The sequence below is a fragment of the Ornithorhynchus anatinus genome, chromosome 11 (genome assembly GCF_004115215.2).
Source record: "Ornithorhynchus anatinus isolate Pmale09 chromosome 11, mOrnAna1.pri.v4, whole genome shotgun sequence".
Classification (NCBI taxonomy): domain Eukaryota; kingdom Metazoa; phylum Chordata; class Mammalia; order Monotremata; family Ornithorhynchidae; genus Ornithorhynchus; species Ornithorhynchus anatinus.
Window position 1 is genome coordinate 16,486,856 of NC_041738.1, and position 22,339 is coordinate 16,509,194.

Genomic DNA, 22,339 nt, shown 5'->3' on the forward strand with positions numbered 1-22,339 from the left:
GAAAAGGTGAGACTGGCAGGTGTTGGTGACAGATTGGATGTGTGGGGTGAATGAGAGAGCTGAGTCAAGGATGACACCAAGATTGTGGGCATTTGAGACAGGAAGGTTGGTCGTGCCATCCACAGTGACAGGGAAGTCAGGGAGAGGACAGGGTTTGCGAGGGAAGATAAGGAGCTCAGTTTTAGACATGTCTGCACCCATTCCTGTGGGGAAATCATGTGCTCATGTGGCTTCAACTACCATCTCTACGTGGATGATTCCCAAATCTACCTCTCCAGACCAGACCTCTCTACTTTTCTTTAGCCTAGCATTTCCTCCTTCTCTCAGGACATCTCCTCCAGTAAGTAGTAAGACAAATTAAATACCTTCTCTTTTGGACTACATTGAATTGTAAACTCCTCAATAGCAGGGACCATGATTTCTTTTATTGAATTCTTCCAAGTACCTAGTCCAGGGCCTTGCCCTCAGTAGGCACACAAAACTGATGATGATAGAAGCATGTACTTATCCATTTCTACTAACCTACCTCTTCTAAGGGAGATTCTTGGGTCTACTAATAACGATATATAGCACTGTGGGTTTCAAATTGGTTGAGAACTAATCAGTTTCCACAACGTGATCAATTATTAGATAAAATCCTCCCTGTCTTAACGCTAGAACAGGGGTTAAGTGACTTCACAAATCATAAAAAAGATCCAAATTAACAACCAATATAAGCCAGGAATTCCTAGCATCCTCCCTTGGGCTACCATCACTAGTCTCTACTTAATAAAACTAAAGTATTTCCCTTCTGGGGGCTTTTCTGTGGGAGACTCTGGGGCCCCTGCAAATATTTAAAGGATACTGTGCTTGTGTTTTTAGCCCTCCAAACTAAAAGGCTATCAGAAAAAAGATGTGATGCTTGGAGGCCTTGGACCTGACTTTGAATCCATCAAAGACAAAGTGAGTGCAGTGTGCAATTAAGGTCTCTCGTAAGTAGAATGGGAGATGATGATGATGATACTGTTTGGGTATTGTGTAGCTGCACAGAACACAAGTTCAGGAAAACTAACCCTCACTGGGGTTCTTTGCCTTAGGGAGGTACAGTTTCCAACCTGGAAGTAACACATACAAGGGAGAACAACAGCCTACAAATAATATTTCCTGGAAAGCATAATGCTGCCCCAAAGTAGAGCCACTGAGTACTATAGTACAATTCCACATTCTACCTAGTTCATCAGTTCTATTGCCCCAGGCTTTGTTTCTGTCTGTGAATCTTTCATACTTTGGTGATTGTGAGTCTTGAAATTATAAGAAAAAAAATGTTATTCCAGAAATTCCTTCCTGAAAGATGCATCTTGCTAGTTCTGAAGAGTGGCTCTGGTGCAGATTTTCAGCCTCAGAAAAGTACATCCACTCTATTCACTCTGCTGGAGGGCAAGCAGATCTCCATTTAATATGTTTTACCCATAGTTGCACTCACAATATAGATGAGAGTCCACTTCAGGCTTGGAAGCAAAAATGAAAAGAAGGGGAGTAAATGCTAGATGTGAATTACACACCATTAAGTAGACATCCAGTATGCTATTGCGGAATAGAAGCTGCTTATTAGAGAAATATTTTCCTGCTAAAAGAAAAATTAATTTAACCATCACCCTGCTGTGAGATCTGCATTTTCCCCTTGCATCATCTTGTCCTTGCAAACCCAACGGGTCTTCCCCCTTGATGCCCCAATCACTTAAAGGGGAGGGCCATTAGGCCCGGCAGGGATCAGTGCTGGAAACTTTCTGCTCACCAAAAATCTCTTTCTCTGAACAGACAGAAAAGTTAAAACAACAAAAAGAATATGCAAAACAAGTTAAGGAACACAACATGAGGCTTCTGTCCACTATGTCAAAACCACAAAATGCCAAACAAGAAAATAAATCTGCAGTCTCCCGTCAGAAGGTAAGGGATCTCTTGGGGCTTCTGAAATATGCCCTGAGAAGCAGCATGGCATAGTGGATAGAGCATGGGCCTGGGAGTCAGCAGGTCAGGGTTCTACTTCCAGCTCTGCCACTTGTATGCTGTGTGACCTTGGACAAGTCACTTCACTTCTCTGGGCCTCAGTTACCTCGTCTATAAAATGGGGATTTAAGACTGTGAGCCCCATCTGGGACAGGGACTGTATCCAACCTGATTTGCTTGTATTCACCTCAGTGTCTGGCACATAGTAAGCACTTAACAAATACCATTATTATTGTTATTATTATTATCCAGCTCTGACCCGTTGCCTCCATTAATTGCCCCCAAATTGCTATATTTATTTTTTCTAACAAGGCCTACCTTCTGGGAGCCCAGGTGTGTGCCCCATCACCAAATGCTGTTTATTAAGTTTCTAGTATGCAGGTCTTCACTCTGAGATCACTGGCCTATTCCTTCAGTTCAGCTGTTCTCTCCTTGCCAGCAAAGAATTGAATAAGAAAATGTCTTTATAGAAGAAACCAGCAATTCCATATACCTCACATCTTCACACTTGCTCCCTTTACTCATCCCCCTTCCCAGCCCTTGTATACACAGCACTTGTGTACATATGTGTAATTTATATATTTATATTAATATCTGTCTCCCCATCTAGATTTTAAGCTCATGGTGGGCAGAAATTTGTCTGGGAATTATTATATTGTACTCTGTCAAGTGGTTAATACATGCTGTGTACACAGTTAGTGCTCAGTGAATATGATTGAATTGAATAGAATTTGCTGAACCCAATAAGTGTAATCTAAAGAAATTAGATCCATCACACTGCCATTTGCTTGTGTGTCAAGAGAGAAATCTTTTTCATTTCTCAAGGTCATCTCTCTATTCCTTCTCCTAGGGTGGTGCTCAGTAGTGTCTTTGTCCTGGGAGAAGGTTTTCACGAAGTATGGGTCATTCAGCTTCTCAGGAGCATCCAAATCTGAATTATGAAGTCAGAGGATGGAAATCTAAGCAGACAGCCTTGATTGCCACTGCTGAGACAAAATACTGGCCTGGATGGACCGTTTGGCGAATCCAGGATAGCACTACATAAATTCTTAAGCATTATGGAATTACTTGTTTTGGAGTCTAGGTCTAAGTCTGAGCAAATAGCTTAGTTCATTGAGAATGTGAGATCCTTGTCCCAAGAATCACATGCTTTGCAGAAAAAAGATCCCTCACATGATTCTGCATTGAGAAATAGGTTTCTTGCTCTCTTTTAAAGAGCACAATTCTCAGTGAAGCAGAAGCAGCAAGGCTTACTGGAAAGAGCCCGGGCTTGGGAGAAAGAGGTCATGGGTTCTAATCCCACCTCTGCCACTTGTCGCTGTGTGACCTTGGGCAAATCACTTAACTTCTCTGTGCCTCAGTTACCTCATCTGTAAAATGGGGATGAAGACTATGAGCCCCACATGGGACAACCTGTTTTCCTTGTATCTACTCCAGTGCTTACAGCAGTGCTTACATAATAAGCGCTTAACAAATATCAGCATTATTATTATTATTATTATTATTCCTTGGAGGATTCAGTCTTTCTGGTTGAGTTTCTCTGGTGCATCTTTTTTTTTTTGCATCAGTTTATTGCTTCTTCATAATCAGATTCAAGCCCTGGGTATTGTAAAGAAATGACATGGAGGGTGCTTTATTAGCTGAAGAGTATGGAGGCACTAGATTATTTCCATTCTTGGAATCTTTTGTAATTCTCCCTCATAGACCGTGAGTCCCGCCTTGGGACGGGGACTCTGTGCACCACCCAGCACCAAGTGGGAGCTCAATAAATGCTGTTTTTATGGTCAGTGGTATTTATTGAGTGCTTACTGTGTGCAGAGCACTGTACTAAGTCCTTGGGAGATTACAGTATACCAGAATTGGAAGACATGTCCCCTGCCCACAGCTAGCTCACAGTCTTAGAGGGGGTTACAGACATTAATATAAATAAATTACAGATATGTGCATCAGTGCTGTGGGACTGAGGGGTGAATAAAATACAAGAACTTTACAAATACAAGGGTGACACAGAGGGAGTGGGAGAAGAGGAAATGAGGGCTTAAGCAGGAAAGGTTTCTTGGAGGAGATGTGTTTTCAATAAGGCTTTGAACATGGGGAGAGCGAGCATCTGTCGGATATGAACAGGGAGGGAGTTCCAGGCCCGAGGCAGGACATGGGTGAGAGGTTGGCGGCAAGATAGATGAAATCGAGGTACAGTTGGCATTTAGAGAAGCCAACTTAGAAGTCCAATTTAGAAGTGTGTGTGCGGGGTTGTAGTAGGAGACTGCAAGCTCATTATGGGCAAGGGACCATTTCTGCTAATTCTGTTTTATTGTACTTTCCCAAGTGCTTAAAACAGTGCTCAGTAAATACCATTGATTCATTGCTTGATGGAAACCAGCAAGGTAAGGTAGGAGAGGCAAGGTGATTGAGTGCTTTAAAGCCCTTGGTAAGGAGTTCTTGTTTGATGTGGAGGGGGCGGGCAACCACTGGAGGTTCTTGAGGAGAGGGAAACATGGACTGAACGGTTTTGTGGAAAACTGATCCAGGCAGCAGAGTGAAGTATGGACTGGAGTGGGGAGAGACAGGAGGCGGGGAATTCATCAAGGAAACTGATGCAGTAATCACGGTGAGGTAGGATAAATCCTTGGATTAACATGGTAGCTGTTTGAATGGAGAGGAAAGGGCGGATTTTAACTATGCTGTAAAGGTGTACCCACAGGATTTGGTAATAGATTGAATATGTGGGTTGGACAAGAGAGATGAGTCGAGGATAGTGCTAAGGTTACGGGCTTGTTCATTCATTGATTCATTCAGCGTATTTATTGAGCACTTACTGTTTGTGGAGCACTGTACTAAACACTTAGAGAGTACAGTATAACAATGAACAGACGCATTCCCTGCCAACAGTGAGTTTACAGTCAGACATAAATATAAATAAATAAATTACAGATACATACGTAAGTACTATGGGGTTGGGAGGGGGGAATGAATAAAGGGAGCAAGTCAGAGCTACGCAGAAGGGAGTGGGAGAAGAGGAAAAGAGGGCTTAGTCAGGAAAGGCCTCTTGGAAGAGATGTGCCTTCAATAAGGCTTTGAAGTGGGGGAACTGCTCAGTATGTGCCAGATATAATAATTATGGTATTTAAGTGCTTACTATATGCCAATCACTGTTCTAAACACTGGAGTTAGATACAAAGTAATCAGGTTGTCCCACGTGGGGCTCACAATCTTAATCCCCATTTTACAGATGAACACAGAGCACAGAGAAATTAAGTGGCTTGCCCTAGGTCACACAGCAGACGAGTGGTGGAGAGGGGATTAGAACCCTTGTCCACTGACTCCCAAGCCCGTGCTCTTTCCACTAAGCCATGAGGAGAGAGGGTGTTCCAGGCCAGAGGCAAGACATGGGTGAGAGGTCGATGGCAAAATAGACGAGATTGAGGTAGAGTGAGAAGTTAGCATTAGAGGAGCAAAGTGTGGGGACTGGGTTATAGTAGGAGTTAGGAGGGGGCAAGGTGATTGAGTGATTGATTGGACTTGTGAAACAGGGAGGATGGTGGTGCTGCCTACAGTAAGGGGAAAGTCACAGGAGGAAAGGGTTTGAATGAGAGGATGAGGAGCTCTGTTTTGAACATGATAAGTTTGAGGTGTCAGCGGGACATCCAGATGTTCTAAAGGGAAGAGGAAATGCAAGACTGCAGAAAAGGAGAGAGATCAGGGCAGGATCTTTCCAGGCTGGATTGTAGATTTGGGAATTATCTGCATAGAGATGATAGGTGAAGCCATGGGGGTGAATGAATTCTCCAAGGGAGTAGATGTAGATGAAGAATAGAAGGGGACCCAGAACTGAGTTTTAAGGAACTCCCACATTTAGTGGTTGGGAGCCAAAAGAAGAGTTTGCTAAAGAGATTGAGAATTGAATGGCCAGAGAAATAGGAGGAGAACCAGAAAGGGACAGTGTCAGTGAAGCTAAGATTGGATAATGTTTCCAGGAGAAGGAAGAAAGTGCTTACTATATGCCAAGCACTGTTCTAAACACTGGAGTTAGATACAAGGTAATCAGGTTGTTCCACGTGGGGCTCACAATCTTAATCCCCATTTTACAGATGAGGTAACTGAGGCACAGAGAAATAAAGTGGCTTGCCCAAGGTCACACAGCAGATGAGTGGTGGAGAGGGGAATAGAACCCATGTCCTCTGACTCCCAAGCCCGTGCTCTTTCCTCTAAGACAATGTCGAAGGCAGCCGAGAGTTTGAGGAGGATTAGGGTGAAGTAGAGGTCGCTAGATTTGTGATTATCTTGTATCTACCCCAGCACTCAGCACAGGGATTGGCACAGAGTGCTTGGCTTAATTAATGTCACTGTTGCTGTTATCATTATTATTATCAATATTACTGTTTCACCTTTCAAAGAATCTTTAGAAAATAATGTAGCTAGCCAGGACTGGATTGTAAATGACCTGTGGTGAGCCCCTCACATTTCAGCTAAAGCCAATCCTCTTTAGTTGGAAAAGCCTCTGGCCAAATCTATAGGTTTGAAAAAGAACATCAGAGGCCAAGGTGGTAAGTACTAAAATTAGTTCAAAATGGATGCTACCCAGCCTCATCTCTTTAGAAGACTGTATCTCAAGAGTCAATTTCCACCTCTGAATTGTAGTTACGGGCCCTTTGTTTTTACTGTTCATCATGTTGCATTTTCTGTTTGATCTGTACTCTTTTTTTGCCTGGTTTGGGGTGAGAGGGGAGTTGAAAGTGACTTCCTTTTACTGTTCAAATAAGAGTTTATTTTTCATTTCAAATATGTTTCAATCTTCCTGCTTTTAGGCTTTGGAATATGCTAAGAATATCCCGAAACCCAAACCAGTTTTACCATCAAATCTGACTGATCCAGAATCAAAAGAGGGACAAATTTTGACCCATGCTGGAAAAGAAGAAAGTTTACCTGAAATCACATTGCTAGAAGTACTGCAGAGGCGACATGAAAGAGAAAAACAGGCTGTAGCAGCTTTCAAAGTCCTTCATATTGTGTAGAAAATATGAAATGCCCAGAAGAACCTGTTTAAGAAAGAAGATAGAGGAACAAAAGAAACTCTGGCCCAGCCTTAGCATTCTAAAATGATTGCTTTTTAGTTGTAATCAGACTGCTGCTGTTCTGTTTGTGTTTTTGTAGAACGTAATATTTGGGATCATATCCTATCCTCCTTCAGTGAGAAACTCCTATGGAAATGAATAACATTTTAAGTTTGTAAGAGTTTCATCTGAGTTAGAAACCGCAGAATAAAGTCCTGTGTTTTTATGTGAATCTTTGATCTTTTCACAAAATACACTTGACAACTCTTGCACACTGGGCAATCAATGTGTTGCCTTCTCTCTTTTGGGAAATGGAAGATATTTTTAAAGCATTTCACTTTCTCCAAGAAGAAAATGTAGACAGGTTCACTGATGGAAACTGTTGTATCTTATTTCTAATACATTTTCAAGTCATCTGTTTCAGGGGCAGGAACAGTGAGAGAATTGAGAAGAGGATTGCATAGGTAATAGAAAATCCATCTCTTGATGTCCCTTGGCGAACCCTGAAGCTTAATAAGGGGTGAGATAATTAGTTTAAGACTTCAGGCTGTCATCAGACTTGCGATACAATTGGTTCCTGAAAATTATGGCTTAAGTTGAATGTTGTGGTTTGGAACCAAGATGAACGATGTTTTTCATGGGGGACTGGCTGCTGATCTGAGGCCCGGATATCCTATTTTTCCACAGTTACTTAGAATTGGGTTCTTGGTCAATTACAGTTGAGTAATAAAGCCACATTCATTATATTGACAGTGAGGTTCCATGATAGGGTGGCTCTCTTTTGCCTCATTGGAAGTAAAATGAATGTGTCACCTGTCCCTGGTGACTCCCCTTGGAAGTCAGGAAATCCTCCTCCCCGGTCTTTCCTACCTCACCCTCCATTTTTAAGTTTTTCGTCCCTCTTCCTCTCCTCCACCGTAGCTTTTAAGATTGTTTTCCCATTTCCCTTTGGCTACCATGCTCCCCTCCTACCTCCAGTGAAGTAATTATTAAGTAATAATGATAATGTTGGTATTTGTTAAGCACTTACTATGTGCAGAGCACTGTTCTAAGCACTGGGGTAGATAGAGGGTAATCAGGTTGTCCCACGTGAGACTCATGTGAGTCTTCATCCCCATTTTACAGATGAGGTAACTGAGGCACAGAAAAATTAAGTGACTTGTCCACAGTCACACAGCTGACAATTGGCAGAGCTGGGATTCGAACCCATGACTGCTGACTCCCAAGCCCGGGCTCTTTCCACTGAGCCACGCTGCTTCCCTATGATTATAAGTTACATTATAATTATATTATTATTGCTTATAATGTCATTATTATACTATACTATTATTATAATTATAAGTATTATTCTGTAAGCAGTAAACAGAGCCGGGGCATAAAGCTGAAACAGAGTGTAAACTTCGAAACATGGTAATGCCAAATGTAAGTCGAGGATTGCCTGTACTGAAATTTTTTCATGGTATAATGCAGGGGCCGTGACTAATCCCTACCTGTGTCTCCTTTCCTGTACTTAGCATGGTGATCAGCCCTCAGTAAGCACTAAATAAATATGATTACTACTACTTCAACACCAACAGTGAAAGGGGGAACCCACACCACCAAAACTGAAAGAGCTGTTCTAGTAACATACTTAAAGCAAAAGTGTGGAATGCACATTACATTAATATTGTAGATGGGGAAGAGGACGGAGAGGAAAGGACTGTACTTGGTTACAGAGCACAAGTATTGAATCTTAACCACCTGCTGGGAGTCTTCTGATTCTCTCATTTCAGAGCATTGGATCTTTGTCTTGGAACGGAGACACAGAGAGATCAAGTGTTTTATCCGGAGTCATACAGGTGTTCTTACTCTCAGTTCAGGGCTCCATCCACTCTAAGCTGTACTGCCTCCTGCAGAAGCTGGGTTCACCTTCGTTCAGAAACATTTACCAACAAACTTTGGGAGCAGGATTGACTGATCACATATTGAGCATCATGCGAGGCCTTGAGAAGCATAAAGAAAAAAAAAAGGACATGACCCCTGCCCTGAGAGAGGTACAATCAAGCAGGGGGAGAATAGAAATAAAGTAACCAATATAGTAAAAGTGAGAAAATGGATGTAAGTGAATAAACACATAGAAATAATAATAATAATAATAATAATAATAATAATGGTATTTGTTGAGTGCTTACTATGTGCCAAGCACAGGCCCTGTCCCAAGGGGCTCCCAGGCTAATGGGGAGGGTGAACAGGTATTGAATCCCCATTTTACAGATGAGAAAACAGAGGCCCAGAGAAGTTAGATGATTTGCCCAAGGTCACACAGCCAGCATGTGTGATCCAGGTCTTCTGACTCCCAGGTCCTGGCTCTTCCCACTAGGCTTACTACTTCTGAATACTTGTGCTGAAGTAGTTGATAATAATGATAATTATTATGGCACTTGCTAAGTCTTTATTATGTGCCTAGCACTATACTAATCGCTGGTTGAACACAATTAGGTTGGACAGAGTCCCTGTCCTACATAGGCTCACAGTCTTAACCCCCATTTTACAGGTGAGGTAACTGAGTCACAGAGAAGTGAAGTGATTTGCCCAAGGTCACCCAGCAGACAAGAAGGTCTCCCAAGCCTGTACGCTACCCGCCAGGCCATGCTGCTTAAGTGGGGGATTAATAGGGAACAGCACAGAGTATTACTTTGGTCTAATCATTCATTCAATAGTATTTATTGAGCGCTTACTATGTGCAGAGCACTGTACTAAGTGCTTGGAATGTACAATTTGGCAACAGATAGAGACAATCCCTGCCCACTGATGGGCTTACAGTCTAACTGGGGGAGATAGACAAACAACAAGGCAACTTAATCACGATAAATAGAATCAAGGGGATGTACACCTCCTTAACAAAATAAATAGGGTAATAACAATATAATAATGAAAACAGACCCGGGAAAGTTGTTAGCATGAAATTACAGAAAACCCAAACATGACTTCAGCCCAAACCATCAGGCAAAGACAGAGCCCATCAGAGAAGTTCCAGAGGTTTCCCTCACCACCCAACCTGGGGGATCCATCAACGACCAGCGACTGGCTGATCAAGAAGTTTTTTTAAGTTCTTTTTAAAAGGGAGGGGAAAACACTGCTTGTAGTGGTTGATGTTAAAATTGAAGAAATTATATTCTAGAGCTAGATAGCTCTTTATAGCTATGTAACTATATTTAACTAAAACCTAGGCTCATTCATTCATTCATTCATTCATTCATTCATTCATTCATTCATTCATTCTCTTCCCTCTGGGAACTGACATTCTAACAAAGCCAATCAACCATGATTCTCTTCTAATTTATTTGTGACTGGCTTTCAATCTGAGGACCTTAAAAAAGTCTTTTACAAGTGCAGTCATTCATCCTAATGGCAGTCATCTTTGGACTACTGACTCCAGCAGTCATGAGTCTCTTGGGAATTCTCCCAAACTAAGGCAAAGGAGCACAGTATTGAGGAAGGAAGGGAGGGAGGGTGGTTTAGTGAATTGAACACAGATCTGGGAGTCAGAGGACCTAGGTTCTAATCCTGCCTTCACCAGTAGATGACTGTGTGACCTTGGGCAAGTCATTTTTCTGTGTCTTAGTTTCCTGAACTGTAAAATGGGGATTTAAAACCTGTTCTTCATCCTACTTAGATTGTGAGTCTCCCTTGGGACAGGGAGTGCATCCAACCTGATTAATTTGTATCTACCCCAGGTTTTAGAACAGTGCTTGCCACTTAATAAGGACTTAGCAAATACCATAAAATAGAGTAGGGAAGAATGGCATTTTAATGATGCCATTTTCTGGTTAATGAATCATAGCAAGTGAGAGTGAGTTATAGATTAGTCTATGGCTATGGAGAGAAAATTCTTCTGGATTGCACCTGGAGAATTTCCAGTACAATTTCCAATTTTGAGATTCTACCAATCTCGACTATAAGAGGGAGAATCAAGCAGAGGCATACCCATTCCATTCCTAGCTTGGACGGTGGTTAGTGAGTCGAAGGCAATCTGCTACAAGTCAAAACTCACCTGTGCTGGGCAGCAGCAGCACGGGAGACAGTCGAGGGCAAAGACTCGCTTACTGTACGGAAGGAGGCAATAGTAATCCACTTCCATAGTTTGGCCAAGAAAACTCTATGGATATGCTACCAGAACGATTGCATTCTGGGAGAGATGTGTCCATGGCGCCGCTATGAGTCAGACTTGACAGCATAAGACAACAACGACTGAGAGAAAATGGCTATTTACCTAAACTATCTACTATTTGCCAAGAGACGTTAGGAACACATCTAATAATTGAAATGAAGTAGGCGCTGAGAAGTTCAAGTTGATTTCCAACTACGACAACTTGGTGGAATTCTTTACAGAAGATATTTCTTGAAGAATTCAGCAGCAAGAAAGGAAGATGAAAGAACAAAGGGAATTGGGAGCAGAATGTAAAGATGATTTCAGGAATATATTCTCCATCAAGGTGTAAGGTCTCCACTCCCAGTCATTATTAAAGACCGGTTTCCAGAGTAGTCACACCGATAAATTAAAATGTTCTATATAGAGGTTATTACAGAGAAAATACAGTGTTTGAATGCAAAACAGATTACCATTCCTTAGTAGGGGTAAAGTAATCAGTCCCTCAATAGCATTTATTTCAGTGATTAAGGATGACCCTAATCCTCTGCTTCTGTTCTTCCTTTGGCACGTTCACTGCTTTGGAGAACTCTCTCTGATTAGGTGAGTAGAAACAGATAAGGAAGCTGAAACTTAAACCCAATCTGGATGGGAGAAATGACTGGAACTCTGGGGTTTTCTGAGGCTTGGAATTATCTCCCAACTTGTTTGAATGAGTTCCATCACTCCCCATAACCTAGACCAATACTATGAGCAACACAGAGGATAAAAAGTAACATTTAGGGACCCAATCCACTTCTAGGGAAAGACTCACAGAGGTAAAACTTGAGGAGCACAGGACTGTACCTCACATTCAGAATGGGCTCCCTATGGCTCTAGCATTTGATTGTGCGCCTTCTAGGGCATAAAGTCATAAAGTTGAACAACCTCCTTCCAGTTAGGAAAACCTAAAATTTCTTCATTCCATTAATAAAACAATAAGACTATAGACAAAAGACCAAATGGCAGATTTTCCATTTATGGTTTTCAGACAACTCATTATTTTGTTCTTGGTTGTTTATGCAGGTTTAAGACTCCAAAAAATGATTGAGACAAAGGAAATAAATAATTGTATATACTATGTGCTTACTATGGGTCAAGCACTGTCCTAAGCCCTGGGGTAGATATAAGGTAATCAATTCAGATACAATTCCTGTCCCACATTGGGTTTACAGTCTCAATAGGAGGGAGAGCAAATTTTGAAGCCCCATTTTACAAGTAAAAGTGAGGTGACTTATCCAAAGTCCCACAGCAGGCAAATGGCAGAGCTGGAATTAGAACCTAAGTCCTCTGGCTCTGAGGCTTATGTGCTTTCCACTAGGCCCCACTGCTTCCCCACTAGGCCTCGTTGCTCCTCTTAGAAGGTCAACGAACCTTTTGGGAGGGTAGCAGACTAGGCAGACAATGTGACTTCAGGCATCAGGTCAAATTAAAGGTTTACACAGAGCAGCAATTGTGTTCTATCTTTGCAGTCCTCAGGACTCTGCTCCTGGCACCCCCTGATCACTGCAGACTGTTGCTGCTGATCATACCCCTCCCTCAGCATCCACCCAGTGCAGAGAAGCAGTGCTCACCAAGGGGCTGAACATGGAGAAAGGTCACCCAAACAGCTGCTCAGAGGGGAGCTGTTCAAGTTGGTGCAAACTCAAGGAACCACCCCCTAATACCAAGAATTCACAAAAATCGTTTCTGTGCATTTACATTTTGCCAAAACTTGCTTGGAAGCCAGGGTTGGACTGCTTATTCGGAATGGTCAGGGTTATGTAATATATTAGCCGGTTACTCTCATCATTGAGAAGCAGTGTGGCTCAGTGGAAAGAGCCCTGGATTGGGAGTTATAGATCATGGGTTCGAATTCCGGCTCTGCCACTTGTCAGCTGTGTCACTGTGGGCAAGTCACTTCACTTCTCTGTGCCTCAGTTACCTCATCTGTAAAATGGGGATTAAGACTGTGAGCCTCACGTGGGACAACCTGATTACCCTGTATCTACCCCAGCACTTAGAACAGTGCTCTGCACATAGTAAGCGCTTAACAAATGCCAACATTATTATTATTATTGTTATCAATCCCAGCTCCGCCACTTGTTTTCTGTGTGACCTTGGACAAGTCACTTCACTTTTCTGTGTGTCAGTTCCCTCAATGTAAAATGAGAATTATTACTGTGAGCCCTGTGTGGGATTGGGACAAATACCACTTTTTCGAGAAGCTGAATGGGGTAGTGGATAGAGCACTGGCCTGGGAGTCAGAAGGTCATGGGCTCTAATCCCGGTTCTGCCACTTCATTCATTCATTCAATCGTATTTATTGAATACTTACTGTGTGCAGGGCACTGTATTTAGCACTTGGAATGTACAATTCAGCAATAGACAGACAATCCCTCCCCAACAAGGGGCTCACAGTATAAAAGGGGGAGACAGACAACAAAACAAAACAAGTAGTCAGGCATCAAAAACATCAAGATAAATAGAATCGTAGATAAATACACATCATTAATAAAATAGAGTAATAAATGTATACAAATATATACAAGTGCTATGGGGAGGGGACGAGGGTAGAGCAGAGGGAGGAAGTAGGGGGAATGGGGAGGGGAGGAGGGGCAGAGGGAAAGGGAGGGCTCAGTCTGCAGTATGACCATGGGCAAATCATTTAACTTCCCTGTGCATCAGTTACCTTACCTGTAAAATGGGGATTGAGACTGTGAGACCCAGGAGGGACAGGGACTGTGTCCAACCTGATTTGCTTGTATCCACCCCAATGCTTAGTACAGTGCCTGACACATAGTAAGCCCTTAACCAATACCACAATTATTATTTATTATTGTTGTTATTACTGTTATTATAGGATATTACAGATGTTCCATCAGGCACTTGCTGTAATGCCATGATGTCATCCACACCATTTTGTGGAAGGATACCAAGTTTACCTGAATCTAAAGTGTTTCTCCCAAGGCACTCGAAACTTCCCACTTGTTTCAGAGCTGTGGTGTTTCCTTGCCAGGTATGTGTGAACTCAGGTGTTGCTTCTGAGCGGTGGCACTAGGGAACTGAAGCAGGTGGAGGTGGGACGATGAAAAGAAGACTTCTAGACATGGAGGCTGCTTGGGGCCTGATCCACTCTGGACAAGCGACAGACCTGCTGAAAACCAAGCTGGATGGTTGAAAACTAGACAACTGGACCCTCTTAACTGGGAGACTGGGGTGATAACTATTCTCCCAACATGGCCAGCATAATATAATGACCTCTCCCACCTCCGAATGCCAACTTTGGTTAAATTCCAGGTCTCAAAAGTTTTGGTTCTCTGGCTAAGTCAACCAATAAGCACTGCAGAAGTAGGGGCTGAGGGTGGGATGAATATCAAGTGCTTAAAGGGTACCGATCCAAGTGCATAGGTGGCACAGAAGGAAGAGGGTGTAGATAAAATGAGGGCTTAGTCAGAGAAAACCTCATAGAGGAGATGTGATTTTAATAAAACTTTGAAGGTGGGGAGAGTGGTGGCCTGTTGAATAAGAAGGGGGAGGGAATTCCAAGCCACAGGCAGGACATGGGTGAGAGGCCGTTAGAGAGACAAATGAGATCAAGGTAAAGTGAGTAGGTCCATGTCCCACATGGGGCTCAAAGTTTCAATCCCCATTTTACAGATGAAGTAACTGAGGCACAGAGAAGTTAACTGACTTTCCCAAGGTCAGATTGATTGCTTTAAATCCACTGGAATGGAGTTCCTCTTTGAGGTGGAGGTGGATGGGCAACCACTGGAGATTTTTGAGGAGTGGGGAGACTGCTGGAATTGTTTTTTATTTTTAGGATAATGATCTGAGCAGCAAAGTGAAATATGGACCTAAGTGGGGAGAGACAGGAGGCGGGGAAGTCACAAAGGAGGTTGTTGCAGTAATTAAGGTGGGATATGATTTTATTATTATTATTAATAATAATAGTATTTGTTAAATGCTTACTATGTGTTGAGAACTGTTCTAAGTGTTGGGAGAGATACAAGATAATCAGGTCAGACACAGTCCCTATCCCACACAGGACTCGTAATCTAAAAGGAGAGATACAAGGAATTAAATCCCCATTTGACAGATAAGGTAACTGAGGGACAGAGAAGCTAAGTGACTTGCCCAAGGTCACGGAACAGGCACGTGGCAGAGTCAAGATTAGAACCCAGATCCTCTGACTCCCAGGCCCATGGTCTACCCACTAGACTGTGTTGCTCCTCAGTGCTCAGTGGTTCAGGGTGGTAACAGTATAGATGGAGAGGAAAGACAGGATTTAGTGACAGATGGAATATGTGGTTGAGTAAAAGAGATGAATCAAGAAAAATGCCAATGTTAGGGCTTGGGATCAGAGAGGGTGGTGGTGCTGTCTAAAGCAATGGGAAAGAAAAGGGAGAATGGGGTTTGGGTAGGAATATGAGCCCTGTTTCCAACACGTTAAGTTTGAGGTGTCTTGTGGGACAGTCAAGTAGAGATGTCCTGAAGGCAGGAAGAAATATGAGACTACAGAGAAGGAGAAGCCACTGGAAAGTGAACAGTTGAAGATGGTGGTCAGGGAGGGAAGAAGAGAGGTGGGCATTATTTTGATAAGATGCAAAGAGTTGGAGTTGGAGGCACAAGTTGGAGGGAGAGATCTTGAGAGGAGACAGGAGCTAGGGAATTTGATCATGAATCTTCAGTGGAATTTTCAGTGGAAGGTAACTGCTTCAACTCTCTGTTTTCCTTTCCCATATTATTGTCAGATACCACACTATCTAAGGTGTGGTTGACTCCGATGACTCTGAGCTCTGTCCCTCTTGCCCCCAGATGGTGACTTCGATTCTCATGTTTTGCCCCATCCACAGAATGAGGATATTTTGAAGCATATTAGGCCTATAAACTTGTTGTCTCTACTTGTAAGTGCTAATTCCCCGTAATATCGACCTCAAGCACCTATTTTTGATGAAACCTTCAGATGAATATCAAAGAGCTATTTATGTGTGTCTAATATTTTAATTAGATTATCTTCTCAATTTAACCCATTAAACCCCCTTTGATGATCTCCGTGTTTAGTGTTTAGCCCCAGATGTGCGAGGTAATGAATACGGGACCTTTTGATTTAATGAGAATTTTGGCCTTTCCAGCCAGCGCCTCTTTGTGAGCCTTTTATTTTGCCAGCTATAGAATTCAGTTAATTGAAGGAGTCTCTTCCCATCACACATTAAGGAGTCCAAATTAGCATCCCTTTTCTGATTAGAAAATGCAAGCAGACATTTCTGCTTTGATCTGAGGATTGCACTGAAGGAGGCAGCAGCCCCCTGAAAATGAGCTGATGGCCTGGTTATTAGGACCAGAATGCAGATGCATCCATCCCTCTGTCACAAAATGCTTAATGTCTTAATTGATCACCTTCCATACGGTCTATTCTCTCGCTCTGTTTATCTCCTCCGCATCCATCCATCCCATCTAATGCCCCCCCATCTGTCCTCACCCACTCTCCCTGATCAAGTCAGACCCCCGATTTTAAATAAAGCCATGACCTCTTAAGAAAAATGAAAACGTGGGCCCTCACCTCCCCAACCCCCACGGATATTTTCCCCCAACTTGGAGTTGCTCCAAATGCCCAAGAAGATCAAAGAGGCTTCCTAAGAACCTTCACCACCTCCACATTAAAAATATTTTAAAAATCTGAGTCCCTGGCTCTGCACCCCTTTCCAGCCCAGAGTGGGAAGTACTGTGCTTGCTCTCCACTTGCAAAATGGACTGTGGATCTGCTTTGAGATGGTCCAAAATGAACTGGGACCTAACAGTAAATGAGACACACACCCCACACCCATCAGCCTCAGCCCCCGCCCCCCGTTAGAATCACATTGCGCAAATGAGACAGAGTCGGGCCTGTAAGAGGAACAGGTGGAATGTGTGCCCTCAATTCCCACCACTGGAACCTGTTACTGCAACTGGAATACTACTATTACTACTACTAATAATAATAATAATTGTCATATTTGTCAGTGCTTATTATGCAGCACTGCTGTAAATTGAGATTTTGATAAGGTGTGAAGGAATGGGTCAAATGCGCAGGAGGAGGGGGTGGCTTTTGAGATGAGGCAGGAGATGTCCTCTAGAGATACTGCTGGGTAGGATGGAAAGTTGAAGGAGGGACTGGAAGGCCATACTATAGATCCTTATCCATGAGATGCCTGGGTCATGATATGTTACTTCTGAATGGATCTACCTTGTGAGACTGTCTTGACTTGAAGCCCTGGAAGCACTGAGGGAATTCTTAGTCTCCACAGTCACTCCACTCCTCTGCCCAAATGGCATGGTGAGTTCAAAGGAGCAAACATTAAGGGGACCCAAAATCAAACCTTAGAGCTCTGTAGTGCCTGGGATCCAGTAGGGTGAGGTTCAGTAGTTTGCAGAGATCATCCAAGATCTTCTCCCCTCTGTCCCAGGAGAGCAGTCTACAAGGGACAAATTTGAGTTTCAGCTTCTTTGATCTCTGCTAGGATCAAGCTGATGCCGGGGGAGAAGGAGACAGGGAGGGGAAGGGGAGAACCAAAGACTCTCCAACCAGGTTATCTGGCCCCTGGGGAGCAGAGACTGGAATGAGCAGAGAAAATCTCAACAGAGTCAAGGTGTTTGTCGAAGTTCAAGGGATTCAATAGGGGCTGAAGTGGCACAGGAATAAGGCAAGCATGTGGTTAGGATTTTCATTCAGTAGTATTTATTGAGCGCTTACTATGTGCAGAGCACTGTACTAAGTGCTTGGAATGTACAAATCGGTAACAGATAGAGACAGTCCCTGCCCTTTGACGGGCTTACAGTCTAATCGGGGAGGCAGACAGACAAGAACAATAGTAATAAATAGAATCAAGGGGATGAACATCTCATTAAAACAATAGCAAATAAATAGAATGAAGGTGATGTACATCTCATTAACAAAATAAATAAGGTAATGAAAATATATGCAGTTGAGTGGACAAGTACAGTGCTGAGGGGAAGGGAACGGAGGGGGAGGAGCAGAGGGAAAGGGGGGAAAAGAGGGCTTAGCTGAGGAGAGGTAAGGGGGGCTAGAGGGGGAGCAGAGGGAGCAGAGGGAAAAGGGGAGCTCAGTCTGGGATAGGCCTCTTGGAGGAGGTGAGCTTTAAGTAGGGTTTTGAAGAGGAGAAGAGAATTAGTTTGATGGAGGTGAGGAGGGAGGGCATTTCAGGTCCGCAGGAGGACGTGGCCCAGGAGTCGACGGTGGGATAGGTGAGAACGGGGGACGGTGAGGAGGTGGGCGGCAGAGGAGCGGAGCCTGCGGGGTGGGCAGTGGAAAGAGAAGGGAGGAGAGGTAGGAGGGGGCAAGGTGATCACAGCTTCCTGCCGATCCTAACCAGGCCTGTCCTGTGAGTCAGGAGGGCTGAGACCTTCCCCTCTGGGGATCTTAATCCCAGACAAGCCTAGAAGATCCAACCTCAGTGATCGGAGACCCTCCAGGATTACATGTGACATCACAAGTTGGAGACACAGGGGCCAAGGTAAATCCAGTTGGCTTCTCAAAACCCCAGATGCCATTAGCCTTCCTGTGACCTGGGTTTTAACCTCTTGGAACCTGGAGTTCCGACTGAAGAGAACCGAAATCAAGAATCAGGAAGTCCTTTAGAGACTCTTGGGAAAATGAAATAATTCTGCCTTATATTTTTTGATTATCTTCCATCTAAAGATCTCAAAAACACTCTTATGTCTATTGGTCTGTGAGTCCTCATCCCACGCCTGGAATTGGGGAGAGACAGGTTTTGTTTTTCCCATTTTCCAGATGGAGAAGCTGAGGCCCTTAGAAGAATAGGGTCTTGTTTAAGGTCACATGGCCAAGAATGGGACCCAAATCTTACAACACCAGCCCAGTGTTCCATTTGTGTGACTTGTTCCCATCCCCCGATTAGACTGTAAGCCCGTCAAACGGCAGGGACTGTCTCTATCTGTTGCCGACTTGTTCATCCCAAGCGCTTAGTACAGTGCTCTGCACATAGTAAGCGCTCAATAAATACTATTGAATAAATACTATTGAATGAGAAGACACCCCCTTGAGGGCAAGGAACCTGAGTCCTGCTTTCTTGTTGTAATCTCTTTAGTGCTTAATAGACTTTACATTCAAGAAACTCTAAATAAATACCATCGACTGATTGATTGACCAACTATGAGTGTGGGTGGCTTAGTGGATATAGCATGGGCCTGGGAGTCAGAAGGACCTGGGTTCTAATTCTGGCTCTGCCATAACTCTGCTGTGTGACCTTGAGGAAGTCACTCATCAGATGTGTGACCTGGGGCAAGTCACTTCACTTCTCTGTGTCTCAATTACCTCATCTGTAAACTGTGAGCCCCATGTGGGACATGGACTATGTCCAATTTGATAATCTAGTACCTACCCCAGTGCTTAATACAGTCCCTGGAACATTCATTCATTCAATCATATTTATTGAGTGCTTCCTGTGTGCAGAGCACTGTACTAACCATTTGGAAAGTACAATTCAGCAATAGAGACAATCCCTGCCCACACCAGGCTTACAGTCTAGAAGGGGGGAGCCCGACATCAAAACAAGTAAACAGGCATCAATATAAACAGAATTATAGATATTTGCACTTCAAAACAAGTGAACAGACATTAATATAAATAAATAGAATTAAAGATATGTACATATGTACACAACTGTTGTCAGGGGCAAGTAGAGCAAAGGTAGTGAATCAGGCCAACATGGAGGGGGAGCTGAGGAAAAGGGGGCTTAGTCTGGGAAGGCCTCTTGGAGGAGGTGCACCTTCAGTAGGGCTTTGAAGAGGGGAAGTCTGACTGCTTCTGACAGATTTGAGGAGGCAGGACATTCCAGGCCAGAGATAAGAGGTGGGCCAGGGGTCGACAGTGGGACGGGGACAACGAGGCACAGTGAGAAGGTTAGCATCAGAGGAGCAGAGAATGCAGGCTGGGATGTAGAAGGAGATAAGGGAGGTGAGGTAAGAGGGGACAAGGTGATGGAGAGCTTTGAAGCCAATAGTGAGGAGTTTTTGCTTGTTACGGAGGTTGATGGGCAACAACTGGAAAGTTTTGAGAAGGGGGGTGACATGCCCAGAACATTTCTGTAGAAAGATAATTTGGGCCACAGAGTGAAGTATGGAGTGAAGTGGGGAGAGACAGAAGGTTGGGAGGTCAGAAAGGAGGCTGATGCAGTAATTCAGTCGGGTTAGGGTGAGTGATTGTACTCTCATGGTAATGGTTTGGATGGAGAGGAAAAGGGAACATAATAAGTGCTTACAAATACCATTATTTAAAAATAAGGCAGAGTAGATCCAAGGGATGGGAAAATAGAAAGAAGAGAACTGGATCAGTGGGAAATTGAAGAGTACCATAACTGAGAGAGTGCCAAAACTGAAAATCCGATCTTGACAGGAGGGCTTGGAGCCCACGACCTCCTCAGCCAAAATTACCTCTCCAGGACAGCAGGTTTGTCAGGTCTCTGAAACTATTGCTAAATTCACCCTCAGCTCAGATTTCTATTTGCTTCTCTTTCTCACCCCTCCCCATGTGCTTCAGCCAAGGAAATTAATCTTAAGAAGGGATGACTGGCTCATCGGGACTTTAAAAAGTCAGGCTTCAAGACTGCAAAATCATATTTTTCTAAAACATCGTTCTCCATACGTGTCTCCACGTCTCAAAAACCTCCAGTGGTTGCCTATCCTTCTCCACATCGAGTTGAAACTCCTCACCATCGGCTTTAAGGCACTCAGCTATCTCTCTCCTACCTATCCTCACTCTTCTCTCACTGCAACCCAACCTGAACACTTTGCTCCTATAACATCAAATTACTTTCTGAGCCTCCATCTCATCTCTCTCACTGTCAATCCCTTGCTCATACTCTCTCCTCTTCTTGGAACTCCCTCCCCCTTCACATCCAGTGGACCGCTACTCTGCCCATCACGGAGAAACAGCATGGCCTAGCGGATAGAGTATGGGCCTGGGAGTCAGAAGGATCTGGGTTCTAATTCCGCTTAACCACTTTCATGCTGTATGACCTTGTGTAAGTCACTTTATTTCTCTGTGCCTCATTTACCTCATCGGTAAAATGGGGATTAAGATTATGAGCCTCATGTGGGACAGGGACTGTGTCCACCCTGATTAGCTTGCATTATTGTTAGTAGTAGTATTATGGTATTTGTTAAGAGCTTACTATGTGCAAGGCAGTGTACTAAGCGCTGGGGTGTGTACACACAAATCATGTTGGACATTCATTCAATCATATTTACTGAGCACTTATTGTGTTTGGGAGAGTACAATACAAAGGACCTGAGTTCTAGTTCAAATTCTATCACTTGCCTGCTGTGAAACCTTGAGTAAGTCACTTAACTTTTCTGTGCTTCAGTTCCCTCATTTGAAAATACCTGTTCTTCTTCCTACTTGGATTGTGAGCCCCATGTGGGACCTGATTATCTTATATCTACCCCAGCACTTAGACACTTAAAAAGTACCACAATTAAGGGGGAGGGAGAATGGGTATTGCATCCCCATATTACAGATGAGGAAATTGAGGCACAAAGAAATTAAGTGCTTTGCCAAAAGTCATAAAGCAGGCGAGTGGCAGGGGCTGGGATTAGAATATAGAGCTCACTTCCTCCAAGAGACCTTCCCAGACTGAGCTTCCCCTTTTCCCTCTGCTCCCTCTGCTGCCTCTCTTCCCCCCCCCCCAGCTTCACCCCCCCCCTCAGCTAAGCCCCTTTTCCCCTCTTTTCCTCTGCTCCTCCCCTTCTCCCTTCTCCTCCCTTCAGCACTGTGCTCATTTGCTCATTTGTATATATTTTTATTATCCTATTTATTTTGTTAATGAGGTGTACATCCCCTTGATTCTATTTATTGCTATTGTTTTTGTCTGTCTGTCTCCCCCGATTAGGCTGTAAGCCCGTCAATGGGCAGGGATTGTCTCTATCTGTTGCTGAACTGTACATTCCAAGCGCTTAGTACAGTGCTGTGCACATAGTAAGCGCTCAATAAATACTATTGAATGAATGAATGAATAATAAATGGACACATTCCCTGCCCGCAACAAGCATACGGTCTAGATAGGGAGGAGACGGACATTAATATAAATAAATAAATTACAGATATGTACATAAGGGCACTGGGACCGGGATGGGG

General features: G+C 43.6%; 1 protein-coding gene across 5 annotated transcripts in view; it reads left to right on the plus strand.

Annotated features, from left to right (window-relative positions):
* Nucleotides 1-7,269, plus strand: part of JHY (junctional cadherin complex regulator) — a 66,451-nt gene extending 59,182 nt beyond the window's left edge. For 4 of the 5 annotated variants that reach the window (XM_029076235.2, XM_029076234.2, XM_029076236.2 and 1 more), the window contains 3 exons: nt 862-942; nt 1,798-1,926; nt 6,792-7,269. In XM_029076235.2, coding sequence (XP_028932068.1) covers nt 862-942; nt 1,798-1,926; nt 6,792-6,998 — 417 coding nt within the window. In that variant the 3' untranslated portion in view covers nt 6,999-7,269. The remainder of the gene's footprint in view (nt 1-861; nt 943-1,797; nt 1,927-6,791) is intronic. The other variant, XM_039913586.1, reaches the window with a different exon arrangement.
* The last annotated feature ends 15,070 nt before the right edge of the window (nt 7,270-22,339 follow it).